The following is a 14,468-nucleotide window of genomic DNA, read 5'->3' as shown; positions in this document are numbered from 1 at the left end:
CTGGAGTGCTGTGGCCGGATCTCAGCTCACTGCAAACTCCGCCTCCCGGGTTCACGCCATTCTCCTGCCTCAGCCTCCCGAGTAGCTGGGACTACAGGCGACCGCCACCTCGCCCGGCTAATTTTTTGTATTTTTTAGTAGAGACCGGGTTTCACCGTGTTAGCCAGGATGGTCTCGATCTCCTGACCTCGTGATCCGCCCGTCTCGGCCTCCCAAAGTGCTGGGATTACAGGCTTGAGCCACCGCGCCCGGCTCTTTTTGTATTTTTAGTAGAGACGGGGTTTCACCGTGTTAGCCAGGATGGTCTCGATCTCCTGACCTCGTGATCCACCCGCCTTGGTCTCCCAAAGTGCTGGGATTACAGGTGTGAGCCACCGCGCCTAGCCGAAAAACAAATTTTTTAAAAAGTAACCCAGATTGAAGATAACTAAATCAATTTAACAACTAAATGCAATGTGATCCTGACAAAGGACATTACTGGCAAATTTTTAGAAGGTTACAGTATTACATTAATGTTAATTTCCAGATCTTGATAACTATTCTATAGTTATGTAAGAATATCCTTGTTTTTAGAAAAGTAGACAATGAGAAGTATATTCAATCTCAAGTGTTTCAGAAAAAAATTATATACAGAGAAACATAAAGCAAAATATTAATAGTGAATGAATCTGTGTGAAGGAAATATGGAATTCTGAACTTTTCTTAGGCACAAAATAATTTCAAAATTCAAATTTAAAAGTTAAAACAAAAACAAAAATTATTGGCTAAGAGCCCAGAGACTAGAGGGAGAAAACTGGCTATTGATTCAATCTTTCAAAAAAGTGCTGAATGTCCCTACTTTTAAGTGTGAGTTAGTTAATATGCTTCTAATTACCACTTAAATGTTTTACAGTAGTAAAGTGGGATACTCACATAGTTTCTTCATCAATATCATTTTCTTCTGTATTACTTGTTGCTGTGGAACTAGCAGAGGAACTGCTGCCGTCTAGCTGATTTACTTCATCCTCATAAACAAGATCCAGATCCAGATCACCATCTGAAAGCTCGTGCTAGATCAATGGCAAGAAAACAAGACATGTATTCCAAATGTTTCTACTCAGTTGATCACCCCATCCACCCCATAAACCAAGCACCAAAGAATAATATAGTTATCAAAAATCTATTTTCTGCTTCCGTGCCTCAGCTGCTGAGCCCTGTAGAGAAAAATCACACAACCACACTGATATCATTTTACTAACTTATGCATGCCGCCTTCAGCTGGGCCCTCAGTGTGACTGGAATCCTTCACATATTCCCCATCAGCTTCCTCACAGAGCTGTATTTCAAACCATCACTCCTCAGTTCTACCTAATTTTACCATTATCAAGGTCATTAATTAACACTGTCACCTATCTGCACAGAAAAAAAATACCCACTATTAAGCAAAAACTTTCCCAACTTTCAGCTGCCTTACCTGCAAACTTCACCCTTCCTTTAACTCAGTTTATCAAAGACTAACTGCTTCACCTGACTGCTCCATTCCAAACCCTATTATCTCTAGTTTATCAAAGCACTTAATCTGTGCATTCTCTTGACCCACTGGGTCCTTCATCGTAACTTAAAATTGAAGTATCTCATCTTAAAAATTACTACAAAAAAACCCAACTATCTAGGCATCCTTCTTATGTAAAAATATCAACTACTTCTTAAATTCTTATTCTGGATTCTGGCTGCTGTTTAGCTGGGATAGAGCCTGGTTATCTACTAAATCCTGAATCATTCTACCTACGTAAGTAATGACAAGGTATGTACTAGTTTCAGTGAATGAAAACAGAACACCTTTTTTTTTTTTCTTTTTCTTTGAGATGGAGTCTTCCTCTGTCTCCCAGGCTGGAGTGCAGTGGCACAATCTTGGTGCACTGCAACCTCTGCCTCCCAGGTTCAAGTGATTCTCCTACCTCAGCCTCCCAAGTAGCTGGGATTACAGGCAAGCATCACCACACCCAGCTAATTTTTGTATTTTTAGTAGAGACAGGGTTTCACCATGTTGGCCAGGTTGGTCTCGAACTACTGACCTCATGTGATCCGCCCACCTTGGCCTCCCAAAGTGCTGGGATTACAGCGTGAGCCACTGCACCTGGCCAGAACACACTTTTAAAATCCACAATTTATGGTAGTTTAGTTTTTAAAATGTACATCACAGTTTGTTTTACAGAATGTATTGTTTTTTTCAGAACCTTGAAATGCTTTGATTCAACAACTTCTAACTTATTAACATTTACATAAGGGCATATATACATTACTAATGGAGATCAATGGACAATATTTTTAGCCTACTGTTTCAGCACGTAATATGTTAAAAGCCATGATTCCACTGTTTCTTTTATCAAACACAAAAATCTAAAACTGGCCTCATTATTACATGATAATCTTCATTCTGAATCTTCTCCTCATCTTCTTCATCCTCTTTGGCCTCTCTTATAGAAGCTGTAGTAGGACCACCCTCAAGAAGCATGTCAGAGCACGCAGACTTCTTAGCTCGTGTCTCCGGAACATCATCATTTTGGGGACTAAGATGGTTATCTGGTGGTGACAAATCTCTTGACTTCTGAGTTCGAGATAGCTCAATAGTAAGTCTCTTTTAAAACAAGAAAAGCACGAATATTAGCCATAGCTCACTGGCACAGTAAAAGATGTTTCTAGCTAAAAAAAAAAATGCATCCAGATGCTCCTAAAACCATTTCTTTCTTTCCTTATTTATTTTTTGAGAACTTTCTCACTCTGTTGCCCAGGCTGAAGTGCAGTGGTGCCATCACAGCTCACTGCAAGCCTTGAACTACTGGGCTTAAGAGATCCTACCGCCTCAGCCTCTCAAGTGGCTGGGACTGGAGGCATGTGCCACCATGCTTAGCTAATTTCATTTTTTATTTATCTTGCTATGTTGCTCAGGCTGGTTTTGAACTCCTGGGCTCAAATGATCCTCTGGTCTTGGCCTCCCAACATGTTGGGATTACAGGAGTGAGCCACTTCACTTGGCACCATTTCTTAAACCATTTCTCTGAATCCCTACTGCCTTTTATTTATGAAAAAAATTGATGACAAAGATAAACTGCCCCATTTATGCTCATCCTCCTTCTTTCATATCCAGCCTAAGCTAAACATACAAATAGCAAACAGTATAGTGAATATAGGCAGTTTTAAATAGTACATTTAACATGAAAATCTCTGAAAGCATGTATTTATTCATATTTTCCTCCCTGACCTATACGATTCTCAGCACTCCAAACCTCCCGCCACATCCTGAGTTCCTAAAGGAAATGAAACATTCCTTAGTTTATCATTGTAAAATAAAAATTCATCAATTAATCTTCTCCAGTGCTCATTCAACAATAGTTAAGAGTTCAAGATGGGACAACTTTTAATTGTGCTATAGCCTAGAATCCTCTAAATCCAAGATAACTTGTGGAAGAGAAACTAAGTCACCGACAGAAACACAAAGAGCTTACCTCAAACTACAGCCACACTGTTCAAAACAACTTTATGCAATGATGGAAATGCTCTAGATTTGCAGTACCCAATGCAAGCACTTGAAATGTGGCCACTGCAACTAAGGAACTAAATTTTTAATGTTAATCAAGTTAAATTTACAGACCAGGCACAGTGGCTCACACCTGTAACCTCAGCACTTTGGGAGGCCAAAGCAGGCAGAATGCTTGAGCCCAGGAGTTCAAGACCAGCTTGGGCAATACGGAGAAACCCCTGTCTCCATAAAAAATACAAAAACTAGCCATGACACCTGCTCAAAGTCAGAGCTACCTGGGAGGCTAAGGTGGGAGGATCACCCAAGCTTGGGAAGCTGAAGCTGCAGTTAGTGGAAACTGTGCCTGGCAACAAGAGTGAGTGTGACCCTGTCTCCAAAGTAAAAAAATAAATAAAGTAAAATAAAAATTCACATAGCCATAAGTGACTAGTGGTTACTAAACTAACTGCACACTGCAGAACCGGTAAGGATGGGGAACAGGATAACTAGATTTTTTTTCTAATTATTAACTACAAAATTACAAATAGCAATAAATACATAAAATCTAATTACAAATATAACAAGCCAAAAGGACAATAGGAAACACTAAACCAGAAATATGTATTTCCTTACCTCTTTAAGGTTGTTTATTTGTTGGATATAACCAGTCTGTGCAGCTTCCAACTGAGTAATGTACCAATGCTGGTCCCGGGATTTTTGAAAGAAAGTTGGTGAACGTACCTGAAACCTTAAAAAAATGCCACATTAAAAAAAAAAAAAAATTTCAAATGGTAAAATATTATGAGTCTAGCTTTGATTTCTGCAATTTTGGTTAACTTGATTATAAGGCCAAAATTCACATAAACTTAGAGCTGCTAGTATTTGTTGTTCATAGATGTAGTCCACAGATTATGACACAAGATTCTGAAAATCCAGTTGTCCTCAAACTACCTTTCTAAAGAAATAACATTGTACATTGTAGTTAAGCTTCCCAAACTAACCTACTAAGGCATATTATAATAATGTAACTAAAATATAATGATGATCATGAGTTGGGAAGAAGAGAGCCATATACCATGCAGTTCCCTCCTATAAGGAGAAAGACAACTCTTACCCCTTCTTCCCTAAATCAGGCCCTACCAAAATATAAAGTTTTAAATGCTGCTCTTTATATTTCTCTACTTCATCTCACATTCCCATATTTCCTGCCCCTCAGAAAAAAATCATTTACTGGGTCAACCACCCAGGATTGCTTTACTGTCCCCCAAAGAGTTACATGCTCTAAATAAACTATATCCCGAACCCTTCAAGATAGCAATCAAAACTGCCCTTATGGCATTATTTCAGCTTAGATTAGGAAAAAAAAGTACCGCATCTACATAAAATCATATTAATATATAAATGACAGAATCTTAATCTATCCAGTTGTTTTAATTAAAAAAAAAAAACTAATACTTACTAAAGCAAACAAACCTCTACCTTTGTTACATAGACTAATGTAACTATATTTATAGTGAAAAAATTGCAGTGTATGTGTGAAGGTGTTTTTTAAGAACGGAAAAACCACAAGACAAGATTAATTTGGACATCTACCTCTCTCTCATTCCTTCCAGCCTTTTACCCAGCTACACAATGTTAGCTGTCCATTTTTTTCTAGGATTTTACACCTTGGTGTAAGAACCTACTGACCATTTAACAGTTATCTGGGAGTAGATATCTAGTTTCAGTCAAGAATTCTCATGCAAGAAAGGACAGAACATAAACACCGACTATAAAACAACAGTCGTATTTAATGTTGGGGTAGTCTTGATAGGTCAGAAGTTTTTGGGCATCATTATATGTTATATTTGGATTATCAAAATGAGAACTTGAGTATTTTTTTTAAAAAAAGAGATTGGCTGGGCACAGTGGCTCACGCCTGTAATCCTAGCACTCTGGGAGGCCGAGGCGGGCAGATCACCTGTGGTCAGGAGTTCAAGACCAGTCTGGCCAACATGGTGAAACCCCATCTCTATTAAAAGTACAAAAATTAGCCGGGTATGGTGGTGGGCGCCTGTAATCCCAGCTACTCAGGAGGCTGAGGCAGGAGAATCACTTGAATCTGGGAGGCAAAGGTTGCAGTGAGCCGAGATCATGTCACTGCACTCTAGCCTGGGCAACAGAGCGAAACTCCGTCTCTAATATAATATAATATAATATGAAATAAAAATAAATTAAAATAAACAGATTAAAGTATGTTCTGAACTGAACTGAGCAGAGACGATTCACTCAACTGAGCAGAGATGAATCACAGTCTAGGAAGCACCCACTGGTAAGACATTAAAGTAAGATCGTCTAAACACTATTATTTTCTTTGAATGACTTAAACCACTGGTTAACCCTGAGCATTATAATATTTTGCCATTAAAACAAAACCAAGCAGCAGGTAAATTTTCTTAACTTTCTGCTTTAATGAAAGAATTAAATATATATTCATAGTTACAAAAAAGCCTTAAATAACTTTCTAATAAAGTTCCACCAGAATCTTGAACTAAATGAGGTTTAAAGTTTGAGCAATGTTTCATTAAATAAATAAATATAATACGATAATGAGAAGCTCCCTATCCACGAATTTCATAGCAATTTACTTATGATGCCACTATAGCATTATTTTATAATAAGAGAGTAGTAAATTCTTTTATTATCTGCCAATTTCATCCTGAGTTCCCTGTGGACAAAAACCATGTCTGTATTTTTCTTATTAGCAACTCAGTGTCAGGCATATGGTACAGACTCAATGTTGCTTTAAAAAAAATGATGTCATAACAAGAATTTGTTTCTGTACTAATACATAACGCTAATAAGGATGAAACTAAAACTATAAGAAAATGGGTCTTTTGCAGGTTGGTAAAACTGATGTTTGAGTAATTTTGTAATTCTCTCTAGGGCTGAAGCATGAAATAGCAATAAATTACTTCTCTTGGCGAACAGTTAAACCCCAAAAGTCTGAAAAGCTATATGAAGATAACTAAAATAATCCCTCCCTTCAAACCACATGATTCCAGGCACAGTGGCATGCACCTGTAATCCCACCTACTTGGGAAGTTGAGGCAGGAGGATCACTTGAGCCCAAGAATTCTAGACTAGACTGGGAAATATAGCAAGACATTGCCTCTAAACAAAACAAAACAAAATAATAACAAAAACATGAATCTTTTTCCCTACACTGAAAATCATATCCCTTGTTAAACTTCTTTATACTTCCAGAAAGCTATGGAAAACACCTGAGAGTAATGCTGATATGATCTGTCCAGTATGCTCAAGAACAAAGAGCTCTGACTAAGGGAAATTTAGGAGTACATTAAATCACTCTCAAGAAAAAAAAATTTCAAATTGTGATGAGAACTTTTTAAACTGCTAAATACTCTGAAACTTCTCAGTTACGAACATATTTTAATCTCTTTTTTTAAATATTCAAGTTCTCATTTTGATCATCAAATTATAACATCATGTAATGATACCCAAAAATCTTTTTTTGTTTGTTTTTTGTTTTTTTTTTCTTTGAGACAGAGTCTCGCTCTGTCGCCCGGGCTGGAGTGCAGTGGCCGGATCTCAGCTCACTGCATGCAAGCTCTGCCTCCCGGGTTCATGCCATTCTCCTGCCTCAGCCTCCCGTGTAGCTGGGACTACAGGCGCCCTCCACCTCACCCGGCTAGTTTTTTGTATTTTTTAGTAGAGATGGGGTTTCACCATCTTAGCCAGGATAGTCTCGATCTCCTGACCTCGTGATCCGCCCGTCTCAGCCTCCCAAAGTGCTGGGATTACAGGCTTGAGCCACCGCGCCTGGCCTGTTTTTTGTTTTTTTAAGACAGAGTTTCACTCTTGTCGCCCAGGCTGCAGTGAACTGGTGAAATCTCGGCTCACTGCAACATCTGCCTTCCGGGCTCAAGCGATTCAACTGCCTCAGCTTCCCAAGTAGCTGGGATTACAGGTGCCCACCACCACGCCCAAATAATTTTTGTATTTTTAGTAGAGACAGGGTTTCACCATGTTGCCCAGGCTGGTCTTGAACTCCTGACCTCAGGTGATCCACCCACTTCAGCCTCCCAAAGTGCTGGGATTACAGGCATGAGCAACAGTGCCCAGCCAATGCCCAAAAACTTCTGACCTGTGTAAAGACTACCCCACGTTAAACAGGGCTGTTGTTTTTATTTACTTTATTATTATTATTTTTGAGACGGGGTCTTGCTATGTTGCCCAGGCTGGGGTACAGTGGCATAATCTCGGTTCACTGCAACCTCCACCTGCCAGGTTCAAGCGATTCTCCTGAGTAGCTGGGGTTACAGGTGCGTACCACCACAGCCTGGCTAATTTTTGTATTTTTAGTAAAGATACGATTTCATCATATTGGCCAGGCTGGTCTCAAACTCCTGACCCCAGGTGATCTACCTACCTCAGCCTCCCAAAGTGTGGGATTACAGGCATGAGCCACCATGCCTGGCTAAATAGGGCTGTTGTTTTATAGTCAGTATTTATGTTCTGTCCTTTCTTGTAAATACTACAGCAACAATCAACAATAAAAAATTGATGGTTTTGGCCAGACGTGGTGGCTCACGTCTGTAATCCCAGCACTTTGGGAGGCCGAGGTGGGTGGATCACCGGAGGTCGGGAGTTTGACACCAGCCTGACCAACACGAAGAAACCCCATCTCTAATAAAAGTACAAAATTAGCCGGGCGTGGTGGCCCATGCCTGCAATCCCAGCTACTCAGGGGGCTGAGGCAGGAGAATCGCCTGAACTTAGGAGGCGAAGGCTGCAGGGAGCCAAGATCGTGCCATTGCACTCCATTCCAACCTGGGCAGCTAGAGAAAAACTGTCTTAAAAAAAAAAAAAAAAAAAAAAAAAAATTGATGGTTTTCCCAAATACCACATGTTCTCACTTATTATTTAAGAGCTAAATGGGCCGGGTGCGGTGGCTCAGGACTGTAATCCCAGCACTTTGGGAGGCCGAGGCGGGTAGCTCAAGAGGTCAGGAGATTGAGACCATCCTGGCTAACATGGTGAAACCCCGTCTCTACTAAAAATACAAAAACAAAATTAGCCGGATGCAGTGGCAGGCACCTGTAGTCCCAGCTACTCAGGAGGCTGAGGCAGGAGAATGGCATGAACCCGGAAGGCGGAGCTTGCAGTGAGCTGAGATCCGGCCACTGCACTCCAGCCTGGGCGACAGAAGGAGACTCCATCTCAAAAAAAAAAGGCGCTAAATTATGAGAACTCAAGGATATAAAGAGGGGAAACAACAGACACTGGAGCCTACTTGAGGGTAGAGGGAGAGGATCAGAAAAAAATAACTACTGGGTACCAGGCTTAGTATCTGGATGATTAAGTAATCTGTACAGCAAATCACCACAATGTGAGTTTACCTGTATAACAAACCTACATAAGTATCCCTGAACCTAAAATAAAAGTTTAAGAAAAAAGTAGAAAATTGCTCGTTTTCATCAACTTTCATCTTGATTCTTCTACTATTAATTTGCTGTTATTCACAAATAACTGATAGCTGCTTTATAAAATTAAGTTGTAAAACCAGTCACTCAAATATAACATGCACTGTGAAGTGAAAAAAATCAACACTTTATCCCTCACTATTCTTAGATTTCCAAATGGTGAAGTCACTAAGAAGTTCAACAGATAAACGGAACATTATTATATTTACTGGAAGTTGTAGTTTCCCCCCCACACACATTTTTTTTTCTTTTTAAAGAGATGGGGGTCTCATTATGTTTCCTAAGCTGGTCTCAAACTCCTGGGCCCAATCTATCCTCCCATCTCAGCCTCCAGAGTAGACGGAAACACCGGCGCACCACCACACCCAGCGTATCTTTAATGGAATTACTAACTAGATGTCAAAAAAAAAGTTTGACTTTTTGACTACAAATTTTTGATTATTATCCACTTAAATAAAACAGTTAAGAAAGTGATAAGGTTGCCGGGCGCGGTGGCTCAAGCCTGTAATCCCAGCACTTTGGGAGGCTGAGACGGGCGGATCACGAGGTCAGGAGATCGAGACCATCCTGGCGAACACGCTGAAACCCCGTCTCTACTAAAAAAAAAAAAAAATACAAAAAACTAGCCGGGCGAGGTGGCAAGTGCCTGTAGTCCCAGCTACTTGGGAGGCTGAGGCAGGAGAATGGCGTAAACCCAGGAGGCGGAGCTTGCAGTGAGCTGAGATCCGGCCACTGCACTCCAGCCTGGGCGACAGAGCGAGACTCCGTCTCAAAAAAAATAAAATAAAAGAAAGTGATAAGGTTACAGTTAGTGTGAATTTCAATATTCATCTTTGTTAACCAAATGATCTTTGAAATACAGTTCCAATGATATTATTTCCCCACAATAAAAACCACAACATTAAATTTTTCCTATTACCTTAAAATCACTGTATCATTTTGTGGATTCAAGTATCCTTCATTTGCAAGTAAGTCCAAACGGAAAAATCTATTATAGCCCCAGCATTCTCCAACTTCAAAGTCAGATGCAAATTCTCGAATGATATTTTTTGTAGGATCATTACAGGACTGGTGAACCATCTCTACACGATATTCATATCTAAAATTGAAAAACAGACCATTACTATACAGTTAGTAAAATAAGAATAAAAGACAAACTCATCTAAACATTAAGGTCACTAAGTAATCACCTGAGAGGAAACCTTATTGATATATACAGTTACATTTCTTTTATCATTTATAAAAACAGCAGTATTTTGGGCTTTTTTACTTTTTGAGATGGAGTTTCACTCTTGTTGCCCAGGCTGCAGTGCAATGGTGCGATTTCAGCTCACTGCATCCTCTGACTCCAGGTTCAAGTGATTCTCCTGTCTCGGCCTCCAGAGTAGCTGGGATTACAGGTGTGTATCATGCTTGGCTAATTTTGTATTTTTAGTAGAGATGGTGGTTCATGTTGGCCAGGCTGGTCTTGAACTCCTGACCTCAGGTGATCCACCCACCTTGGCCTCCCAGTGTGCTGGGATTACAGGCATGAGCCACCACGCCCAGTCAGAAAAAGAGCAGTTTTTTTACATTTTTATTTATTTATTTATTTTTTGAGATGGAGTCTCACTCTGTCGCCCAGGCTAGAGGGCAGTGGCAGGGTCTCAGCTCACTGCAACCTCTGCCCCCCGGTTCAAGTGATTCTCTTGCCTCAGCCTCCCAAGTAGTTGAGATTACAGGCGCACGCCACCATACTCAGCTAATTTTTTGTATTTTTAGTAGAGACATGGTTTCGTAATGTTGGCCAGGCTGGTCTCAAACTCCTGACCTCAGATGATCCACCCTCCTTGGCCTCCCAAAGTGCTGGGATTACAGGCGTGAGCCACTGCACCCAGCCAAAACAGCAGTATTTTGAACAAACCACCAAAACATGAATGGCACTAGGTCCTTTTTTCCTCATAAAGATGTTTGCCAATATATCAGGTATAAAATAACACCTCAAAACATAAATAAATTTCGAATAAAGAAGTAATTCAAAGTTGCTTTTGTTTTATTAATGCAATATTTTTTCCTTATATTCACTACATGTTTCCTCATACATAAATATTCTGTTATTTCTATTATCCTTTGAGGTTTATCACCTTGCAATTTTAAAATACAAATTTTGAAATACTCTACTGTACTTTTCCAGCACAAGTTATAGCAAAGCAAATTATTGTGTATTCAGAAAATCAAAGGCTATAAAATTTCCTAATAGAAAATAAGTATGCAGCCATAAAAAAGAACGAGATCATGTTTTTTGTGCAACATGGAAGGATGGAGCTGGAGGCTATTATCCTCAGCAAACTAATGCAGGAATAGAAAACCAAATACCACATGTTCTCACTTACATAGTGGGAGCTAAATGATGAGAACTTATGAACACAAAGAAGGAAACAACAGACACTGGGGTATACTTGAGGGCAGAGGGTGGAAAAAGGGAGAGGAACAGAAAAGATAACTGTCAAGTACTGGGCTTAATTCCTGGGTGATGAAATAATCTGTACAACAAACCCCCATGACATGAGTTTACCTATGTAACAAACCTTCATACGTAACGCCAAACCTAAAATAAAAGTTAAAAAGAAAAAGAGAAAGAAAATAAGTAAGCTGGATACAGTGGCTAACACCTGTAATCCCAGCACTTTAGGAGGCCGAGGTGGGTGGATCGCCTGAGCCCAGGAGTCTGCGACTAGCCTGGGCAACATGGTGAAACCCCATCTCTATAAAAACAAAAACCAAAAAAATTAGCTGGGTATGGTAGTGCATTCCCGTAATCCCAGCTACTTGGGAGACTGAGGCAGGAGGATCACCTGGGCCCAGGAGGCTGAGGCTGCAGTGAGCCATAATTCTGCCACTGTGCTCCAGCCTCAGTGACACAGCAAGACCCTGTCTCAAAAAGAAAAGAAGTATACACTGGGAAAGCCAATATATTCTGATTTATATATCCAATCTTATAAAATTTTCAGGTTTACAAAAAGACAAAGATACAGTCTATAAACTTTTGTGCATTAATGGACATTATCAAGAAAGTGAAAAGACAACTTACCAAATGGGAGAAACTATTTGCAAATCATATGTCTGATAAAGGTTTAGTATCCAAAATATATAAAGAATTCTTGACCAGGCAGAGTGGCTCACACCTGTAATCCCAGCACTTTGGGAGGCTGAGGTGGGCGGATCACCTGAGGTCAAGAGTTCAAGACCAGCCTGGCCATATGGTGAAACCCCGTTTCTACTAAAAATACAAAAATTGGCTGGGCGTGGTGTTGCGTGCCTGTAATCCCAGCTGTTTTGGGAGGCTGAGGCAGGAGAATTGCTTGAACTTGGGAGGCAGAGGTTGCAGTGAGCTGAGATCATGCCACTGTACTCCAAGCTGGGTGATAAAGTGAGACTCAAAATACATTACATAAATAAATAAATTGAGACATGGTCTCACTCTGTCATTCAGGCTGGAGTGCAGTGGTGCAGACACAGCTCACTGCAGCCTCGACTTCCTGGGCTCAAGCAATCCTCCTGCCTCAGCCTCCTGAGTAGCTGAGATTTGTGCAGGGTCTCACCATATTGCCCAGGGTGGTCTCAAATTCCTGGTCTTCAGCAATCCTCCTGCCTTGGCCTCCCAAAGTGCTGGGATTACAGTTATGCGCCAGCCAGTCTGGCATATTAACCTTTGACTGAACAAAAGACACTGCAAATTTTACTCTGTTGGATGTTAGATACTTCAGCAACCTTATAAATTTTCTTGAGCTTCCTTCTGGGATGCAGTTAAGTTACTTGAAAACAATTTGATCCTTTCAGGTCTCACTTTTGTTAGGTGGGTCCAGAGCAGTGTTCAGTCTAGGGCTAATTTCTGCTATCAAGGCAAAAACTTCCTTAGCATTATACCCAATGACCCATGAATTAACAAATTTCTCCACCATGGTTGGTTGCCAACAGACACAGTTCCTGGCCCCGTGTGAACACCAGGTAATCACTATTCCCTCTAATCCTGTCAGGCAGTTCTTTCCCCAATCTCAGGTAGTTTCCTCACACATATGCCCTGATAAGTACTCTGCTGAATACTCAAGGGGAACCCGTTACGGATCTCTAGACTTTAGTCTCTGCAGCTTTCTCCTCTCTGGTATTTTGTCCAATGAGCTCTAGCTGCATTGTCCTTTCTAGACTCTCAGCACTATCCCCTCAACTAAGTCTGCCAGGTTCTACCTCAGTAGAACCCAGCTCCTCCCTGTGTTGCAGCCTGAAAACTCTCTCAAGGCAGTAAGCTGGAGAAATCACAGAGCTAGTTTGCATTTCTCATCTCTCAGGGACTGTTTTCATTTGTTACCACCATGTCCAGTGTCTAGAAAATGTTTCATCAGGATTTTTTTTTTTTGGTTGTTGCAGGAAAATGGGTAGATCTCATCCCTCTTGATTCATGTTAGCTGAAAGCAGACATTCCATACCAAACTAACAGATTTCATGTAACAGAGTTAAAAAAAAAAAATCATTAATATGATTCCAGATCCCCCATTATAAATAACATTTAACAACCTACCACTTGTTCAGTTTGGATGTAATATCAAAGAAGATCCACAATTATCTAAAACCACTTTAAAAAATATTCCTCCTTGACAAAAAGTACATTTGTGGTTCTCAGGGACTGAGGGAAAGGGGGAATGGGAAGTGACAGATAATGAGTACAGGGATTCCTTGTGGGGTAAATAGAATGTTATAAAATTAGATGTTGGTGATGGTTGTAGAACACTGCAGCCAGATTTTATACATGTATTTCAATCAAAATGATATTTTTAAAAAATTGAATATAAACGCAGACATGAGAATCCAGTTGTCTTCTTTTAAGCCAGATAGTAAGGAGATTTCCAAAAACGCAAAGCAATACAAGTTTTCTTAAAAAAATTTTTTTAGGAAAATAGTTACTTTTCATTTAAAAATGTTATTTATGTTAGTATGCAACAGGCTTGTTGTTACCTCAAAAGTGAATTAAAATTTTAAATAATTTTTTTTTCAGTTTTAAGTTCCGACTCAGAAAATAACAATATATGTAACCCATATAAACAAAAACTCTTTGGGGTTCCCAATAATTTTAAGAGTGTGAAACCAAACAGTTTGAGAACTGCCAATCTATACCATCCTATGATGCCAACAATTTCATATTACTCTACATCTTAACAGACATACCAATACAGTAACTAACAAAAATAAAAATTAACAAAAATTGCTAGGGGGAATGTATGTAAATGCACATTAAGGTTGTTATTTAATTACACTTCTTACTTAGAAGTTTCAGGCAAGCCAGCTGAGAGTTCCAGAAACACAGATAAGTAGTAACCTCGCACAACTCCATTTCCATCCTAAAAGAAGAAGAATCAGTTGAAGTGTAAAAAAAATTAAGCTACAATAAAACAAAATGCAGATTAATATCTGATATCTAGATTGAGAAATACTTCTAAGCCTCAAAGCAA

At 39.8% G+C, this 14,468-nt stretch overlaps 1 protein-coding gene across 4 annotated transcripts in view; it reads right to left on the bottom strand.

The window, feature by feature from the left end:
* TRIM37 (tripartite motif containing 37) overlaps positions 1–14,468 on the bottom strand; it is a 129,764-nt gene that overhangs the window by 66,705 nt on the left and 48,591 nt on the right. For all 4 annotated transcript variants that reach the window (XM_026456738.1, XM_023204629.2, XM_023204630.2 and 1 more), the window contains 5 exons: positions 14,281–14,357; positions 9,905–10,084; positions 4,133–4,247; positions 2,402–2,617; positions 913–1,049 (listed from right to left, as the gene is read on the bottom strand). In XM_026456738.1, the coding sequence (XP_026312523.1) occupies positions 913–1,049; positions 2,402–2,617; positions 4,133–4,247; positions 9,905–10,084; positions 14,281–14,357 (725 nt within the window). The remainder of the gene's footprint in view (positions 1–912; positions 1,050–2,401; positions 2,618–4,132; positions 4,248–9,904; positions 10,085–14,280; positions 14,358–14,468) is intronic.

Source organism: Piliocolobus tephrosceles, chromosome 16 (assembly GCF_002776525.5).
Source record: "Piliocolobus tephrosceles isolate RC106 chromosome 16, ASM277652v3, whole genome shotgun sequence".
In the NCBI taxonomy this organism is placed as follows: domain Eukaryota; kingdom Metazoa; phylum Chordata; class Mammalia; order Primates; family Cercopithecidae; genus Piliocolobus; species Piliocolobus tephrosceles.
This window is presented reverse-complemented; position numbering and strand designations above follow the sequence as displayed.